The 18,602-nt window shown below is 50.7% G+C and overlaps 8 protein-coding genes across 8 annotated transcripts; 5 read left to right on the top strand and 3 right to left on the bottom strand.

The window, feature by feature from the left end:
- Positions 1-190: 190 nt before the first annotated feature.
- Positions 191-2,383, top strand: N7443_010920 (F-box protein; the record flags this gene model as incomplete). Its single annotated transcript, XM_056890976.1, has 1 exon — positions 191-2,383. One exon carries the CDS (start codon positions 191-193, stop codon positions 2,381-2,383), a length of 2,193 nt encoding a protein of 730 aa, XP_056737467.1.
- A 293-nt stretch (positions 2,384-2,676) lies between these two features.
- Positions 2,677-3,908, bottom strand: N7443_010921 (3-deoxy-7-phosphoheptulonate synthase; the record flags this gene model as incomplete). Its single annotated transcript, XM_056890977.1, has 3 exons — positions 2,677-3,731; positions 3,790-3,844; positions 3,903-3,908. The coding sequence occupies 3 exons, from the start codon at positions 3,906-3,908 to the stop codon at positions 2,677-2,679; spliced, it is 1,116 nt and encodes a 371-aa protein (XP_056737468.1).
- Positions 3,909-4,205: 297 nt separating this feature from the next.
- N7443_010922 (uncharacterized protein) lies at positions 4,206-6,938 on the bottom strand (the record flags this gene model as incomplete). Its single annotated transcript, XM_056890978.1, has 2 exons — positions 4,206-4,430; positions 4,509-6,938. 2 exons carry the CDS (start codon positions 6,936-6,938, stop codon positions 4,206-4,208), a joined length of 2,655 nt encoding a protein of 884 aa, XP_056737469.1.
- Positions 6,939-7,587: 649 nt separating this feature from the next.
- On the top strand, positions 7,588-8,850 carry N7443_010923 (uncharacterized protein; the record flags this gene model as incomplete). Its single annotated transcript, XM_056890979.1, has 1 exon — positions 7,588-8,850. The coding sequence occupies one exon, from the start codon at positions 7,588-7,590 to the stop codon at positions 8,848-8,850; it is 1,263 nt and encodes a 420-aa protein (XP_056737470.1).
- A 473-nt stretch (positions 8,851-9,323) lies between these two features.
- On the bottom strand, positions 9,324-10,729 carry N7443_010924 (ubiquinol--cytochrome-c reductase catalytic subunit CYT1; the record flags this gene model as incomplete). The annotated part of the gene is made up of 5 exons (XM_056890980.1): positions 10,617-10,729; positions 10,353-10,510; positions 10,173-10,235; positions 9,699-10,096; positions 9,324-9,640 (listed from the first exon to the last, which is right to left on the bottom strand). Exons 1-5 carry the CDS (start codon positions 10,683-10,685, stop codon positions 9,324-9,326), a joined length of 1,005 nt encoding a protein of 334 aa, XP_056737471.1. The 5' UTR covers positions 10,686-10,729.
- Positions 10,730-12,517: 1,788 nt separating this feature from the next.
- On the top strand, positions 12,518-13,727 carry N7443_010925 (uncharacterized protein; the record flags this gene model as incomplete). Its single annotated transcript, XM_056890981.1, is given in 5 exon segments — positions 12,518-12,548; positions 12,588-12,860; positions 12,878-13,268; positions 13,280-13,471; positions 13,505-13,727. 5 exon segments carry the CDS (start codon positions 12,518-12,520, stop codon positions 13,725-13,727), a joined length of 1,110 nt encoding a protein of 369 aa, XP_056737472.1.
- Positions 13,728-13,846: 119 nt separating this feature from the next.
- Positions 13,847-16,519, top strand: N7443_010926 (uncharacterized protein; the record flags this gene model as incomplete). The annotated part of the gene is made up of 3 exons (XM_056890982.1): positions 13,847-14,236; positions 14,628-14,873; positions 14,924-16,519. The coding sequence occupies 3 exons, from the start codon at positions 13,847-13,849 to the stop codon at positions 16,517-16,519; spliced, it is 2,232 nt and encodes a 743-aa protein (XP_056737473.1).
- Positions 16,520-17,074: 555 nt separating this feature from the next.
- N7443_010927 (uncharacterized protein) lies at positions 17,075-17,831 on the top strand (the record flags this gene model as incomplete). The annotated part of the gene is made up of 3 exons (XM_056890983.1): positions 17,075-17,362; positions 17,412-17,670; positions 17,725-17,831. 3 exons carry the CDS (start codon positions 17,075-17,077, stop codon positions 17,829-17,831), a joined length of 654 nt encoding a protein of 217 aa, XP_056737474.1.
- Between the last annotated feature and the right edge of the window lie 771 nt (positions 17,832-18,602).

The raw sequence follows: 18,602 nt of genomic DNA on the forward strand, positions 1-18,602 counted from the left end.
TTTTTCCTTTTGTCTTCGATCGGCGTCATTTTCTATCCTCTATTTTGCCACAGACCTAACAATTGAAGTCGTGTTGCATGTCGAGTCGCCAGGTCTGGAGAGTCTCGTCATGCCGTCCTTAAGGTCTCACGACAAAAGGCGCCGGCTCATGACCCGGCATGACGTTTCTATGGAAAAACAAAGGTTCCAAATGCCTTCGAAACATGTTGCACAGAAAGATCATCCGACGGATCAACCTCCGGTACCAATACCCGAATCATCGGCATTCAACGCATTCACCCAGCATAACAGCAGCTCGATGGTTCCAGATCGATCGCCGCCTGCTGCCAACATCACGCCACCCGAAATCATGCTCCAAATCTATTCTATGCTGACACCGAGAGACTTTGATAATGCACGCCGGACGTGCTCTCAATGGATGAGAGTCAGCTTGAATCGGGATCTGTTGGAGAGCATGTTGAAGCGAGCTGGGTGGTGGGGTGCATATCTGGAAGACTGCGAGAAGCAACGAGTTCGATGCCGGCCGTCGAGTGATGAGAGCGACGTGTGGAGGATGAGCAAGCGCTTTGCAACCGAGTGCTTATTGTCGGGACGGAAAGTGAGCATTGAAAGGCCAGGCTTCGTGGCATCTGAAATTGTCAATTTCTCAGGTCTTGCACAACGCCTCTCGAAAACCCGATCAATGCCTATCCGAGACAAACATTCACATTTCGTGTCGACTTTTAGTGTCAGCAGCTGCAGCAATTATCTTCTTGTGACTACCGGATGCATGATCTATGTCTTTCATCTTCATGACAAGAAGACGAAATCTGGGCTAGAAAATACTGATCTAGAACCGATATCGAGCATCGAATGTCCCTTTGAGGTGTTATCTGCGACTCTAGATACGACTACACCGCGGGTGGTCCTTGCAGCTTTACTGAGCAACCGTGTTGGGATGGTCTGTGATCTGGATCTACCCAAGAACCCGCACAAGAAGCGAACTGCTTCACCATCAGATTCGACTCGAGCCAACTCATCTAAGAAAACCTCCTCGCCACATTATTACTATGACGTTTGCTCCGAAGACCACCCGCCACGAACAATGGCCCTCTGTCCCGGACGCCGATGCATAGCTTTTGGCTGTGCAGGCGGCATCGAAATCCATTGGGTCGACGAAAACCAACAAAGCCAACGAAGGCATTTCCCAATGCCTCAACCCTCCGAGATCCTCCATTTCCTCCCTCACACCCCCGAAGCTCCAAAGGACCTGCGACTCATCTCATCACTAGCCGGACCAGGTGTCCACGAGTGTGCATGTCGCCAATCTCCCTTGCCCGACCATTCTAAAAAGTGCCAGTTCCACCTCTTAGCAGATGTCAAGTCATTCGGTCGCCGTGGCCCATCTAAATCCTCAAATCTCAGTTTTGTCAGAGCCACACATTGTCACCATTACCGCGCTGTGCCCATCAACGATGGCTTCCATATTGTCTTTGTCGAGCCTCGCACAGGTCTCCTTTGCATCGGATCCGATGCACCCATTGGGGGTCCTACAAGTCTCACACGAGCTTTTGTCTGCGTACCCCCATTTGGCAAAGATGCCTCAGACAGCATGAAAGAAGCTCGCGTCCCAACAGCCTTCGCCGTGGGCTCGGATCTCCGATGGGGCCTCCGCGTTGTAGCCGCATACCAAGATCGTATCGTCTTATATTCCATCCCACTCGATGTATTTAACGTCATCCGCAAAGAGCGTGAACGACAAGGCGACGGCATGATGGGCATCAGCGATCTTGCGCGCGACTGGTTCGCTGACTCGGAGCGCTTCCGCAAGCGGCGGGAGAGTCTCGTGCAAAATCCAAATGGTGATTGGGAGTTTCTTTTAAGTGTCAGTTATCGGCCCACGGCAATGATGTGGCCTTTTAAGATCTATGGGAAGGAGATAGGGCGTGTTGAGAATGTCGTTGAGCTGGGGTTGCAGTCTTCGAATGGCGGTGCAAGGGTTTGGGCTTTCAATGCTTCAGGCGAAGGGACAATTTTAGATATCGACACTTTTACCTCTGCAAATCATAGAGCTGACCGCCCCTGCAAGATGGTTACTGTTGGCTCGGATGGCAAATTACAACCAGTACGGTCGCTCATTCGAGCTGATCTTCGTGCTTCGCCATTGCGGGACTCAAGAAAGCGCAAGGCATCGGTGTTACAAGACGGATTCGTCGGCCGATACGGAATCAGTCGATATGTGCCCAGCACAGCGTTTGATGGCCTCGAGCCAGCGAATGCTTTTTCTGCTGGGATGCAGAAGGATGACTCTATCCGCCGGCCTTCGTTCGCTGCTTGTATAGTGGACTTTAAGATCCCCGAGCTAGGATCACGAGACGGTCCTTGGAGTGAGCGTCGCGAATAGCGATACATTGCTTTCAGCATCTTTCAAATATTGAGAGGGTCCATATACCAGATGTTTGCATTTTGTGATAGGATTGCGGTCATTGCATATAGCCATTTCTTCGGCGTTGGTTCCTCTACCACGATTTATAGATACATTTGCTTCCACATGGAAACGCTCAAAGTCAGAAAGAAATGACATTCAAAACACTTTTTTTCCTAATCCAACATACGCAATGCGCTTAAAATACCTCAATTTTACCACCCGGGTGCTCATTAAAAGGCCATGAAACAGACAAGAAACAAAGTCGTCGCTTATTTGGCGCTCAGTTTCTCTCTCCGGGTGCGCACGGCTTGTGCCAGTGTCTCGAGCGTAGTCTCGGTGTCTTCCCAGTTGATACACGCGTCTGTGATACTGACTCCGTACTTGAGACCGGACTTGCCCTCCGCCGGCATCTTCTGGTTGCCCTCGTTGATGTTGCTCTCGATCATGACACCCATGATGGCAGTCTCACCCTGGGAAATCTGCTCGCTCAGAACAGCGGCCACCTTGGGCTGGTTCTTGTGGTTCTTCTCCGAGTTGCCGTGGCTGCAGTCCACCATCAAGCGGGGGGGAAGGCCCTTGGCCTCAAGCTTGGCCTTGGCGTCCTTGATGCTGGCAGCATCGTAGTTGGGGCCCTTCTTGCCACCGCGCAGAATCACGAAGCAGTCGGGGTTGCCGACAGTGCCGACAATGGACACGACACCGGGCTTGGTGACAGACAGGAAGTGGTGGGGGTGCTTGACGGAGCCGATGGCGTCCACGGCGACATCGAGGGTGCCATCGGTGCCGTTCTTGAAACCGACGGGGAAGGACAGACCAGAGGACAGCTCACGGTGGACCTGAGACTCGGTGGTACGGGCGCCGACTGCGCCGACGGACAAACAATCGGCAAGGAACTGAGGAGAGATAGTATCCAGCATCTCACTGGCAATGGGCATGCCCTTGTTGGTCAGGTCAACGAAGAGCTGGCGGGAGACACGCAGACCCTTGTTGATGTTGAAGCTGTTGTCGAGATCGGGGTCGTTGATCAGACCCTTCCAGCCGACTGTTGTACGGGGCTTCTCGAGGTACGAGCGCATGACAATGAGGAGGTCATCCTGGTACTTCTCCTTCATCTTCAACAACCGATCGCAGTACTCGAGGGCCATCGCGGGGTCGTGGATGGAGCAGGGACCGATGACCACCATCAGACGCTCGTTGGCGTCGGTACCGAGAACAATTGCGACGGCCTCATCACGGCCCTGCAACACCGTCTTCCGCGACGCTTCGGTCAATGCGATCTCATGCTGGAGGAGGTTGGGCGGGGTGAGGGGGTTGTAACCCAGAACTGTGTACCGAGGTGTGAGTTCATTGCATCAATTGCAAAGGACATGGATTCAACATACTGCGAGAGTCCTCGAGGTGACTGTGGTTGCCCACATTGGGATTTTCAATGAAGAACTGGCGATTGGATGGCGTCAATGGCAGTTTGCGGCTTCACAATGAGGGGTTCACTCACCGACATGGCGGGGTTGACTCAATCAGCAAAGCAATGGGTGCAATTCAATCGATTATAAAGTAATAAAAGGGAGACACAAAGGGGGAAGTCTCAGACAATTGGAATTAAAATAGTTAACAGGAACAGTGAAATAAATTGAAGCTTTAAAAGCTGAGAATGAGTCAACGAAATCCCACGTGATCCTCGGTGAGTCGCGCCAATCATCACCGCATTTTAACAATTCCCATCTTCGCTGCTTGTTGTATGGATAGAATACGCTTGGATCGCTTGCGATTGCCTTTTTTCCTTGGGGTCACCAGACCTTTAGGGTCCCTGCACCCGATCATCCAGCTCTTGCAGCCCTCGAATGAGCTCTCGGCAAATCTGGGTGTGTTGCTCCTTGACTGACGACATCTGCTGTCGGTACAATTCCATTCGCACCTCCTGTGCTCGGAACAGATCGTCAAGAATACGATGGCATCCCGTTCGGTAGATCTGCAGTACGTCCCGAATGGTGTCTTGCTCAGCTGCAAGTTGAGTGGACAATTGCTAGATTGTTTCGCACATTAGTATGAGAATGGCATACTGTAGTGGCTTTCGATGGATCGAACACACTTGATTGGTTACCTGTAGCAGATCGTGCGCACTTCTCTGCGCCGTTTGTAGAGCAGAGATCCATTCTACACCATTGGCGTCATCCTGCACGAGCGATCGACTTGGCTCCAGTCCGGGATAAGATGGGCCCGAAGTTCTCGAAAGAGATGGATCTCCAAGACGATCATGGGCACGATCCCTTCCACACAAACCAACCTCGTCAGTAGAGTCCGTTGAAAATGTGGCGGCTATCGTGGAAGTCCTCTCATGATCAATGTAAGTTCTTGTCCCCGCAGAGGTATCATCTGCACGTTGTGGAGTAATCATCGGCCTGGTCTCTAAAAGCTTCTCCGTGTACTGACGATCAGTATGACTAGTCCCACATCTGGCGGTTTCGGAAACAAAAGCTTTGCTGAGAGAGGTGGGGCGATCTCCATCATGAAGAAGTTGCTCTGTGTTAATGCCGAACTCTGCAACCATATCACGGTGGAACTTGGACCATGTCCGTTGGCTCTCGGGTGTGTAGCCAGGTGAGTACATTTCAGAGCTTTGATCATAGTCACTGGAGCTGGAGCTGACACCAGTTAGATCGATACTCCCCATGCGTTCATCTATGAGAAAAGGCGTCTGGATGTTCTTGTCCCCTTGGTTTGCAAGTCGAGGGCTCCCATTGCGATCCACGAGAATACTCCTTGGAATCCATCGAGGACGCGATTCGAGGGGCGTTTCTTTGGTTAGCAGAGGTTTCTCGGATTCTGGTGTGTTCTGACTTTGATTTTCATGGATAGTAAATGTGGCTTGGCGGTCAGCTTTCGCTGCAGATGAGCTTTGCGACAAGGTATCTGCTTTGCTTCCCGTGAACTGGGAGTATTCCTGAGAATTTACTAGCTTCTCATGAACCATGCCTGTAGATTTCATTGCTGGATCCATCATGGCATGCGTCGTGTCATCGGTTTTCTCGTTTATCTTGATGTCAGCTTGGTCATTGAAAAGCCCGTGAAGATTCGTCGTCACTGGGAGATTTAGGTAGTCTGCTCGGATCATTCGGGAGTCTGATGCTAGTCGGTTCGAATCTGACTCAACCTGTCCCTGATCTATGCTAGACTCGGTGACCTCTGAGTTTCGGAACGGAGAGATGCGGGCCAAAGGCTTGCGGGAAGTGGAAACGTTAGCATCCTTGTTGTCAATTGCTGTTTCGAAGATCCCGGTAGGGTGTGTCGCAGGGTCATCGGTATGTCTAAAGGGTTCTCCAGCATCACGAAGTGCATCGGAGAGCTTCATTCCGACAACCTTTCCTCTTCCTTGGTTGAGGTTGAATGTAGGGGAAACATGATTGCTCTGTGGATTAATGTCATAGTCGAGGCTGGGTTTTTTAGAAGATGATGACGAGTCGCTGGATATCTCAATGACTTCGTGTTTTTCGACAGCGACCTGGCTGTGGTATTGATTCTGATCTTCGCTGATGCCAGGGAAAGAGGTCTTGGGGATTTTAGCGGTGTCTTTCGTAGTAGCAGCTTCAGACCGTCCATCGAGGGGCCTTGAGCTAGAACCTGTGTGGGAGCCAGATACTTGCGTTTGAGAGAAGGTAATAGGTGCACTCGTCAATGACAATTGTAGATCCCGGTCTCCCCCTTTTGGAACTGGACTGGTTTTATCCTTGACACCTTTCCGGCGTTTTGATGAGTTTGGCCCGGACTGTCGTTTCTTTCGCTTGGGAGATTTCCTGTCCGTGGAGTTTCTATACTCCGGATCTGGTGAGGTCAACGCGGTTTCTCCGTGGTCGTCAACTATCTCCATTTCATCATCCGTGGGCCGGAGGTCTTCATCCCAGTCGACATCAGGTTCTAGAAGTAATGTATACGACTTTCGGGTAGACCGTCTGGGCCGTGAAAACGCAGAATCTCGCTTGCTTGGCTCGGGCAACTTTTCCTTTCCACGAATTCCGGGGATTAAAACTCCTTTGCTCGATGATTCGACATCATTTGAGACACTGGCCTGCTGCATGTTCTGTATCTTGATTGCGTTCGAATCTTCTTTGTCTGTGTCAAAGATCAGTTTGCTTGGTGGAGCCGCGTCGGCGCTTGACGTAGCATTTGTAGCGTTAGCGTTAATTGAATTATCGCTAGAAGCGAAAGCACTAGTGGCATTCAGCATTGGATGTGGTGCATTGGGTATTGCGTGCTTGGTGGCGCCAGTCTCATGCGCGATATTCGCCAATCGTGACGAATCGTAAGCGGACTCTGTACTTAAAGCTGACATCGGATCATTGTTCACATCGCTTGGCTTCTTGCTCGGCTTCTCTTCTCTGACTGTCTCTGCTGTTGACTGTTCAGGCTCAAAAGCGCTTGCCAGATCGCTGTCATCTCTTCTGGACAAGGCAAGCTCCCGTGCTCTTTTATCTTTCGCTCGAATCACATGCAGTGGTTCTAGAGAAATGACTCTCGAAACAACTCGACGGGACATCGCCGCAGTCTGTAGATGAACAGACAGAACAGACAGATAGACAATTCAACAAACAATAGGCTGCGGACAGGTGAGAGTTGAACTGCAGTTGGGTCTGGAACAACGGTGATTGTCTTGAGCTGAGCAATGCGAGGATAAAGGAGCAAGTTCGGTTGGTTGAATGTTTACACTGGCCTTGAGAAACGTCACATGATTGACTCCAGTCGATACTATTCGACTTGTTATATTCATTTCATTCTTTTCCTCGCTCTGAGGATATCCCCAAGACACTCCCAAGCTGTTCGTTGTGGTCTACTCGATCTGCAGCCCCAGTCATCATCCACAGCCCCAAGCAATGCCACCAGAGCGTCTCTTACATGAACACCGATGCATTCAATTCTACTATCTCCAGAAGATCTGGAAGTTTCTTTGCGAGGGCCGGCATTCGGAGTGTCCAGCTCCCGTCTGGTCCGCCGCCGCACCAATTCCTCCGTGCCCGCGATTATTAATCGCGGATACCGGCTCAGCAATGATCTGGTTCGCTGACGGGCAAGCGATGCATCAATTAGGCCGAACAAGGATCCTATATAATCATGCTGACCCATGACTAACCCTTCCAAGCTAACTGCCAGATTTCTTAATTCTGTCGGGTAAGACTTCGACACAAACCATGGCTCCTATGCACCCCCAACCGGCTGATGAAGAAGCGGCGCCAACCACGGAGTGCCGCTTTAGCGCAACCTCGCCTCTAACACGACTGAGAGGCGTTCTACCTGCTGCCCTGAATCGATCCGCGAGTCCCAGTCCTCGTCCCCTCCCCACAACCTCCACACACCGCCGTCGTGCATCCAGTATCGGGGCCTCTCTCGATCAGGATGAATACCTCTCCGAGAAGATCACCGAGCGGCAGGAGAGGGGAACGGGTCTTCAGGACACAATCGCAAAGAAGGAGACAGTACTGTACCTTGCGTACGGCTCTAATCTCGCCTCCAAGACCTTCCGCGGAGTACGGAACATCAAGCCGCTCTCCCAAATTGCTGTCCTCGTGCCAGAGCTCCGGTTGACGTTCGACCTCCCTGGAATCCCATATGCCGAACCCTGTTTCGCGGGAACGCAATACCGAAATCCGAATAATGAGGAGGAGCAGGGCAGAGAGTCGGCAGATGATGACTCGCTCATGGATGGGATATACATGTCAGAGAAGGAGCCGCTCATGGTGGAGACGCGAGAAGTACAAAGTACGGATCTCCACGGGCACCGATGGCACAAGCCTCTAGTCGGCGTCGTCTACGAGGTGACTCTGGCCGACTATGCGATCATCATTGCTACTGAGGGAGGTGGTCGTGGCTATCGTGATGTCGTAGTTGACTGCCACGCTTTCTCAGAGTCCTACAAGCCCACGGACCCAGTACCGAATTACCCCGATACCCCGCCCTTCAAAGCCCATACGCTCCTCTCGCCAGCTGCAGATGAAGCCTTGAAGATGAAACATGCGATCAAAAGCGACCATTCGCCCGCAATGCATACTGTGCGCCCTACGACCTGGTGTTTGGGAGATATTGGTCCGCACCTGCGTCCGGATGGTGAATACGCACAGCCCTCTGCACGCTATCTCAACCTCCTCATGACCGGCGCCGCCGAACATGAGCTCCCAGTATCATACCAAGAATACCTCTCTCAGATCCGACCCTACCGAATCACCAAGACGCGTCAGAAGATTGGGAAAGGCGTCTTCCTTGTTCTGTGGGCACCGCCTATTCTCTCCCTTCTGGCCCTGGGTAAGATATTCGCTGGCCCAGATGGACGCAGTCCTCCGTGGTTGGTGACTTTGGGTAATGTGATTTTCGCCGCGATGTGGAACAGCTATGATACTGTCTTCAAGCCGGTATTTGGAGATGGCGAACGAACTTTGGATGATACCCCACCTCTATAGTTCCAGGTGCATGTGTATGTATATTGAGTCACTCTTATTTAATCTTGCCAATCTACCCAGCATTCCAATGGCCTTTTTATTCTATTTTTGCGTGCCAATATTCAAACATGAAATGTGCGACTTGGTCTGTGAAGATCTCAGTGCTTTTACTCTTTGAGGCATTGGCTCTAGCATCAACTGATGTCATTCAATATTTCGGGGTACCTCGGTAAAATATAGCAAGTTCGAATATTTCGAACGTTGGATCTTTCAAAAATGCACATTCACAAAGGAAATTAAATTCAGTTGACTCCTCGAGCACACAGTTTTCGGAAGGACAAGAAAAAGGAATATATCTAGGATACAGATACAAAAGTGTGCTCGTGGGGCATTCTAGCACAAAACAAATGATGAAAGAGATCTCTGCCAGAAGACAGGACCAACGGGGCAATTGGTACAGGGGGAGAAATGCCCAATGGGTCATACAGCCTCAGTCAGCCTCTCCCATTTTCCAACTCATACAGGTCTTGCAGCGTCACATTTAGCGGCGGGGGCCGATCGGGGGGGCTGTACACGACCTTTCGGGACTTGATCGGGGCCCACTTGTAGCGCTTGACCCAGACACTGATGGCGAACAGACCGGTCAGGAGAGCGATGGACTTGACACCCATCTTCTTGCGGTCGTCCATCTCGGGCTCGGCGGACCAGTTCAGGAACTCGACAACGTCCTTGGCCATCTGGGAGGTGGTGGCGGGGGTACCGTCCTCGTACTCGACGACGCCATCGAACAGGACACGGCCCATGGCAATACCTAGAGAATCCGAATTAGAGGTTGCACAATCGCAAAGCAGACTGGAACAGTCACGTACCGGTACCAGGGAAGTAGGGGTTGAAGTTCATGCCCTCAGCAACGCTGGCGCCCGCCGGGGGCTCGTCAGGGTAACCAGTGAGCAGGTTGAACACGTAGTTGCAGCCACCGTGACGACCCTTGATGATCAAGCTCAGATCCGGGGGCAGGGCACCGCCGTTGGCGGCACGGGCAGCCTCGTCGTTCTTGTAGGGGGCGGGAATGTAGTCGGAAAGCTTTCCGGGGCGCTTCTCGATCTCGCCCTGGTCGTTGGGCTCGGTATCGTACTCGTTCTCTTCGGCCATGGCCTTCATCTCATCGACGGTGTGCATAACACCGACGAACGAGCGCCAGGGGACACGGGTCAGAGAGTGGCAAGAGGCGCAAACCTCACGGTAAACCTGGAAACCACGGCGGAGACTGGGATGAAAAAAAATTAGTACGGTCGAGCCGCGACGCCGAGGTTGGTAAGGTTCAGGGAAGGCGTGGCACTCACGCGGCGTGATCGAAGGTCTTGTTGAAACGTTCGTGAACCCAGGGGTACTGAGTAGGGTGCAGACTGGAAAGGGCGATATGTTAGTTCAATGGTCCTTCACGAGCGTGAATCGCACAATCTTCGGCTCCGGTGCTCCGAAGCCATCTGAGAGGTCGGTTCGATCAGGGGAATATCACTCACCCCTCCTCAGCGGGTGTCATGGCGAAAGCCTCCTGGCCATAGAGGTGGTAGTACCAGGCGGCAGAACCGGCGGCGGCGGCAGTCGCGAGCGAGGCAGTGAGGGTGAGGTAGAAGGGGGAGCTAGCGAACTCGGCGCCAGCGGCGGTGGAAGACGCACGCTGTGGAATTGATTAGCATAAGCCCTTGAGACGAGAAGAGCCGATTCCGGCGAATCGATTGGCCTCTTCGGCCGGACTCAATGGTTGGAGGTTGAAGGAGGCGTACCGTGGACTTGCCGAGCGACTGGCGTGCAATGGCCCGGTTGGGACCGCGCAGGAGGGAACGAGCCAACATGGCGAAATCAGACCCTCCAATCGATTTCAAGTGAAGAAAGGGGGAAGTCGCTAAAAGCGAGAAGAGGGGAGGGGGGGGGGGGGAGGAGAACTGGGAGAAGAGCCGATGGAGGTTGGAAGTTGAGGTCGAACAGTCAAGTTTCTCTTTGGGGGGAATTGGTCAAAACCCTCGCCCTGATTGGTTGAGCGGGTCGCCCGAGCTGCCTTCGGTGAAAACCGCGATTTCTCGGAACGAAATTCTGTGCGTCTCTTCTACTCATCTATCCTCTCTATCGGCTTTCTTTTCTGGATCAGGGAAGAGGACGTGATCCTTCAATCTCTCCATCTAGGTACTTTCCAAAAACACCCATTTCCAACCACCCCCGAATCATCCCGAAGCACCCGGCCGGCGTGAGCCACGCTGTGATTGGTCAGCCTGTTTACTTGTGGCTTGCATAGACGAGTAAACAGATAGCTCGAATCACATCGGTATCATTTTGGCTGCTATGGAGTAGTGCTACAAGCTTCTGGGAGGCTAACGGATGGTCCAGTTGCTTTCAAGGACGTATTTATGATCATAATATATCCCGCTGTGATCACGGCAAGCTTTCCCTACCTGGGCAAGCCAACAAAGGAACAACCAAATCAAGAACGACTAGAACATTGATGCTTCGACACATGTGCAAGCTTTTTTCGAGTGCTTAAGCTTCTTTCTACAACTTCTACTATGTATAGGAATCCCCCAGGTGGTTATGATCAATTTGTCCCTTTTCGACCCCACGTGTAGCATCACGGTCACCGCCTGACCAAGAACCTCGGGATGTGACTACATTCATCAAGAAGTCTGCTAGCTGACATTCGAGGTGAAACCCTCGAGTTTTACAGCAGACCCAGATTGAATGTATAGAAATAGCTACTTATGGGATACGGTGAAACATTATCTAGGGCCATGCTCCTGTATGGTATTTGCTAGTTCCGTGATTCTAGATCTTTCAAATGTTTCTGCTCCGAGACTATTGGGAAAAAGTGAAGTATTAGGTGACACGAAAAATACCTTAAATGGGAATGATTCAATGAAGAAGGAAGGTGACGACCTCAGAGAATCTATGTTCATTCAATCCCATTTAGGACCCCGCACGGGTAACCTCATTCCCGGCGCTTTGCGGTAACCATCACAATAGCGTCGGCCCCATTGGACATATGACCTAGTTCGGAGAATTTAATAGGTACAGCTTGGTCTAGTGTAACACTGCCTAAAGCTCAAGCCGATACCGCAGGACATGCTACGGCTTGTTAGTGGCCCGTGAGTCATGTAGACTGGCCCCTCGCGTTTATAAGTTATAGATCGATCCTAGAGATGCGTCAGGCTTGCATATGAGAGGTTTGGGCTGCTCATATAAGAGCTTTAAATCCACGAATGCTCACCGCTGGATTCATGTGTTAGCTCAATGGTGTCTCGTCGTTCTTGGAATTGTTTCTTGTTGCTCTCACTATATAGTTACCTCAAGTCTTCTTGAAAACAAAAGGAAAATGTCTGGACGCCTGCTAAAAAGGTCAAAGAAGCTCGGAGTATGCATCCAGAGGAGTAATTTGCCTCGAGGAACGTGCTCTGTATCGTGTTCTGTTGCAACTGCTTCGGTTGGCACGGAGGGTGATAATGTTTCTTCCACAAGTAATCGCCCGGTCATACATTCGGGTAGGATCAATTGAGAAAGTTGGTTGATCGAAACTACATTGAAGTAAACGGGGGTGTCATTATGCTAGTTTAACTCAACAATCCATATCCCCTCGAGCCTAGGATACCCTCAAAGCCTGAAGATTTTGTGGGGAGAACGGGGGCACGTCTTCAACGATATGATGATTCGCCATGAAGTGCGCCATATCTGTAACTATTCAATTGCTTCCCGTTAAAATCCCATTTTAGTGTTTCTTCTATCAGTTGGATACCCTGATGGCGCCATTCTTTCTGTCTTCGATGCGATCTACAATTCAAAGAACTTTGGTTTCGTTCTCCCTCGTCATGAACAAGGAGCTGGTCATATGGCACACGGATATACCCAAGCTACAGGAGAGCCTGGAATTATTGTGGTGACATCTGGGCCTGGAGTGACCAACTTGGTCACATCCATAATGGACGCTCTGGCCGATGGGACACTGATAAATGTGTTCTGCGGCCAAGTCACCACCAGCGCGATTGGTACGGATGGTTCCCAGGAAGTAAATGTGCTGGCAATGTCTTAGCCCTGACCAAATGGAATACTACCGTGCACAACACCTCAGAGTCACCGAGAAAGATCGATGAGGCATTTGAAATCGCGCTGAGCGGTCAACCTGGGCCAGTTCTTGTGGAACTGCCTATAGATGTGACAGCGGGCATTTTCCGCCGTCCCCCTCGAGCTATATGTGCTAGATTCCCACTTGAATTAAGTCCAGCGAACTTGATAATGAGTCAGTTCCGCCAAGACAAGTTCATGCATTCTATCGACGAGGGTGCCAAGTTGGTCAATACTGCTACGCGGCCTGTCCTATACGTCGGGCAGGGCATTCTTGCCACCCCGAATTGCCCTCGTCTACCCAAGCAACTGGCTGAAAAGATCCAATATCCGTAACGACCAGTCTACAAGGCCTAGGGGCCTTTGATGAGACAGATATTAAAGCCTTGCACATTCTTGGCCTCCACAGATCTAGCCATGCGATTGTGGCCATACAATATGCCGGTCTGGTCATTGCCTTGGGTGCACGATTCGATGGCCGAATGACTGGCAGCATCCCCAAGTTGGCCCGAGGCCAGACTAGCCGAAGGCTAAGGTTGTGGCGGGATTATCCACTTTGACATATCAGCAAAGAATATAAACGAGGTAGCGCCAGCGACCGTACCTCGTCGGCGATTGTGCAGAGAATCTTGAGCTCCTTCTACTGCAAATCACGAAGACCCAACGATCTGGGTGGATGGTTCAGATACAAGTCTAGAAAGAACAATATCCATGCCAGGCGTTTAAACCGCAGCGGTCGAGACGACATGATCATTCCCCAACACGTCATTGAGCGTCGAGCGAGGTCGTAGACCCAATCAAGGATCGCACTATCATCACCAGCGGCGTTGGACAGCACCGAATGTGGACTGCCCAGCATTTCCGGTGGAGATACCCTCGTACCTTAGCCACATAAGGAGGGCTGGGCACAATGGGCTATGGCCTTCCCGCGGCGATTGGGGCAAAAGTTGCACGCCCCGAGCCTCTTGTCATCGATATTGACGGGGATGCATCTTTCAACATGACTTTGGGCAAGCTTGGTACGGCAAGTCAGTTCAATGTCGACGAGAAAATCTTTCTTCTGAATAACGATGAGCAAGGAATGGTCACCCATCTTCTGAAGTTTTACTATGATAATCACTTCTGTCACAGCCATAACCTAAACCCTGACTTTGTTGAAGCTTCTCGAGCTATGGGGGTTCAAGCTGAAAGCTGCTCCGATGTCTCCGACGTCAACGCAAAGATCAAGTGGCTCCTGGAATCCAAAGACCCTGCTATTCTAGAGGTCAAGGTTGCTCCGAAGGCGCTGTCTCTGCCCATGGTTCTAGCAGAGCCTGCTCTTCATGAATTCCAATTCTATTCCGAGCAGGCATATATTAGAAAACTGTTGGGGAAAATATCAATAAATAGATATGCAGTGAGAGAAGATATGAATTATACTGTTACAGCTCGACTGAGAAGATAGTCTAAAGGAACCTTGCTACTTGATTCTTCAGCTCTTTTCTGACATCTACCGAGGCATCTCTTGAGAGGTCTGTCTATATTGTTTCTTTTCCAAGATATCCTAATAAATGACTTAGAGTAGTCTGAGTAGATAAGTCACGCCTGCTTATTTAAAACGACTTTATATTACATTCTCGATCCGGTGGTAGCGAGTGTAGGGTCATGCTCAAATGTTACGTTCCGATCGGCCCGGGCTTTGCCAATCCTAGCGCCCGGCCCTCAACTTCACCTCCTCCACCATGGCAACTAGATCTACCAAACAAAGCGGGCTGGCCTCGCTGGCCTGTACAGAGTGTCGCAAACAACACCTCAAATGCGATGCACGCAAGCCTTCTTGCTCACGCTGTCTGCAGAACGCGTTCCTCTGCCAATATCTCCCTTCAAGACGCGGAGGCCGCAGGAAACCTCGGGATCTCAATCGCCGAACGACCTTATCACACTCTGACGAGTTAAATGTTAGTACTGACCAACCCGATCGATGAGACTCATGCTAATTATTGTTTAGAATTCTGTCATTTTGACTAACGATCACGTATCAGACCAGCCTAATACGCCCGACAGTGCGTCAGCCCGACACGTATCTATCCCCGCCGGGATTCCTCCTGGGCAGGTCCCTTGGCCCATGATTCCTCCGAGACATGACTTGAATCAAGAGAGATTAGAGCCAGCCCGAGATCCCTGGTTTCATGATGATCGCTTTTTACGTCTCTTTTATGAAAATTTTCATGTCGCGCATCCCATGCTGGTGCCCAGTGCCTCATACCACGATCGACAGTATCCGGAATTCCTTCAACTGGTGGTCAATTTTGTCGGGTCTCACTATGTTCCCTCTAGTACCAGTCAGCAATATCGAGACAAAGTCGTTGCGGAACTGGCTTGCAATTCCGACCGGTCGCACTGCATGGTTCAGGCTTGGTTGATTTACTCTATTGCTATCTACGCGCGGGGCGAGCCACAGGAGGCACAGGATGCATTTTCGCGAGCTGTTGAGATAGCTTTGGAGCTTGGTATGAATCGAGTGGATTTTGCCGCGTCTCTGAATTCTGAGAGCTCCCTCGAGGCTGAGAGCATCCGACGGACATGGTGGGAACTTTACATCACGGATGTTTTCATGGCAGCTCCGTTCAAAGGGAGCAGCTTTCAATGTAGCACAATGGCCCCTGAAGTTGCGTTGCCATGCGAGGAGTCGGCGTACACCGGGACTTGCGATATACCGACGCCTCGGAAGATGCTGGACTTCAAGCGCAGAGTCTTTGCTTCCGAGGAGACTGTCTTCTCCTCATTCAGTTATCGCATTGAAGCGACGACAATATTGTGTCGAGCTCTTGTCTTGAACAGGCTGCGTGACTACCATCGAGACCATCTCCAGGCGGTCGAGAATGCGCTCGTCAGTTGGGTTAACCATTTACCGCCGAAGAAACTCGACATCGTGGACTCCTATGGTAACATCGACGAAATGATGTTTCAAGCCCATATGACCATCTCATATGCCACCATGCTGTTGCATCTTCCACGGAGTGATCTTCAGTCTGTTTTATCTCAAGCAGATGACCAATTTTGGCCGAGTGCATCGCGTCATCTAGCCTCGACTCTCAATCGTCCCATTCACAGCATCAAAGCGACAGAGGCCTCAAGGCGAATATCGGATGCCATTTCACTCTGCCCAAATGTCCCAAAACATACTCCCTTCGCCATTCCTGCACTAGCACTCTGTGGCATGATTCAGCTCGCCACATCCATCAAGCACACCGAAGAATGCTTTGATCATCACTACAATCGAGTGACGCTCATACTCGGGTGTTTGAAGAGCACGAAACGAATATGGGGTCTCGCAGACTCTGCTTATAACAGTCTTCGGGCTTCGGCAGGCGAAGCCCTGTCGGACTCGATGGAACGCTGGTGCACAGAACCCCTAAGAAAGCTATTCCCGACAGACTCCACGCCGAGTAGCACAGACCGGACACATCAACCCACACGGCCAACGTCGGCGATCTCAGATGCACAGGATATCTTGTTCCCGCCGATCGTACCCGGATTCGTTGACCCGACGTGCTACAGCGACGCCTTCTTCACCTCCATTCCGGATTTTGATATAAGCTAGCCGGGGTGATCCTCTGAGGACACGAACATCTGGATACGTATGGTGCTGAAAACTCCGCCATTTGCGCTCACCATACTCTTAGATTGGCGAACCTATCAGGAAATACCTTATATAGCTCTTCTTAGAGAATTAGTATCGTAATGTAATTTGTTCACCATCTAGTATTATTTTTTGGCCCTCTTCTGAATACGTAGCTCGAACCTGGGCCGCGAATTTTCTTTCACATTACAAGCCACCCCGGGCGAATTCGAATGACAACAGGGGCATCTGACCTGTGCACGAGCATAATTGTGTATCAACACCAGGTTGAGTTGTCAGTTATGATTGGGTTTGGATGGCGTGTATGTACTGTACGCTGATCTCATAATTCGGGGATCGAATTAACGGGGCTGCGCGTCGTCAATCGCCGATTGACCGCACAACGTCAATCTTCCTCGGGGATTGCCGCGCAATTGCGGTCTGGACTCGCTGAGTTCCTTTATAACTCCTTCAATTCATTTACATTTTGCTCTAAAACCGTACCCTCGTACTGAGCTATATCACTCACCCCCCACGATGACTTCTTCTATGCTTTCTAGCCACGCCTCCATCGATAAGGGCTTAGCCCCTTCCTATCAACCCTTCAAGGAGCGATACGATTTGGACAGTCTCGTGGAAGACGTCAAGCAGCATTTAGGACACTCCGGAGGCATTTCGTCTGATGAGGTCGACTCTGAATACTTGATCTCCTTGTTAAAGAAGTACACTTCTGATCCCACCGACTGGATCAGCTTCTTCCACAATGATACCAGCAAGAACTACACGCGCAATGCGATCGAGAACATCAACCACAAAGCCAACATAGTGAGTAATAGACTATTGCTTCTCCGGTGGATTCAACTGATATTTTCAGCTTCTTCTCGTGTGGAATCCTGGAAAAGGCTCGCCCATTCACGACCACGCCGATGCCCACTGCATCATGAAGGTCCTGGCCGGACAATTGCACGAAACTGTCTACCATGCCCCTGAAAACAAACCAGGGGAAACTAAGCCCCTGGCTGTCAAGTCAGCCACAACTTTAGGGATGAACGAAGTCACCTATATTGCCGATGATATCGGTCTTCACCGAGTTCACAACCCCAGTAGCAACCAGCTGGCAGTTTCTTTACACCGTGAGTATCTCATACTTTCAATATGCGTTTGCCAGACACTAACAACACTCTAAGTCTATACCCCACCAAATGCAGCCGACTACGGCTACAATATCTTCGATGAAGCCACCGGGTCTGCGAGCCATGTCTCGCAGGCTCACTCGGTCCCAAAGCCCCAATAAAGGGACCTTTGATTTTCATGGTGATGTGGCTTGATGTTCTTCTGCTTTTGATAATGCATGGCTCAATCTTCGAGTCAACAACTTCTTGTTTTACTTGCATGGAAGTCGTCCAGTTTTATACCCAACGCCTCGATGGCTTGATATTTTGAAGCAATTTCGAGCTTCATGAGACACAGATGAATAGCGATAGTGATATGTGAATTGCATTAAGCATTTTTTTCGAACCTCGTAATGTTGTTAATTAGAGTATACGGCTTGTCTTAGAAAATTCACCGCTATCTACACAGTAAAAGCCAAGACAAGAACCGGATATTTACATCAGACCGCTTCTAGGCGAAAAGAGCCGGGCTCACATCAGTGTGCAGGTGATCGTAGCAAGGGGAGCTCGATTGAGCGCGGTCGCCGACTGTCCTTATCTTCGGCATGAGACCTGGCAGTCGCCGATATAAGTATGCCTGGTATTTGTGACCCCTGCAGATAACAGCTCATTCTCATGATTGGCATGACGTACTCAGGCTATTTCCGATGCTGAAAGTTGAATTGGCCCACTACGATAGTTTAAGTGGCTATCGGGCCTTGAGTATAGGGGATGGTACAGACAATGGCCAAAAGACGGGATGGGACTTCAATCCTATTCTCAACAGTTCGCGATTCCTTATCGAAGCTTTGTAAAATCTTATGCCCAGGAACTTGGGCCCTTCTAGCTGTGCCGTGCGCGAAATTTGGGCCATTTCACGCTACTGGTCAATCGAAGATCAAACGCTGGGCGCA

This window comes from Penicillium atrosanguineum (assembly GCF_028827265.1).
Source record: "Penicillium atrosanguineum strain IBT 20685 chromosome Unknown utg000008l_segment0_segment0, whole genome shotgun sequence".
NCBI lineage: Eukaryota > Fungi > Ascomycota > Eurotiomycetes > Eurotiales > Aspergillaceae > Penicillium > Penicillium atrosanguineum.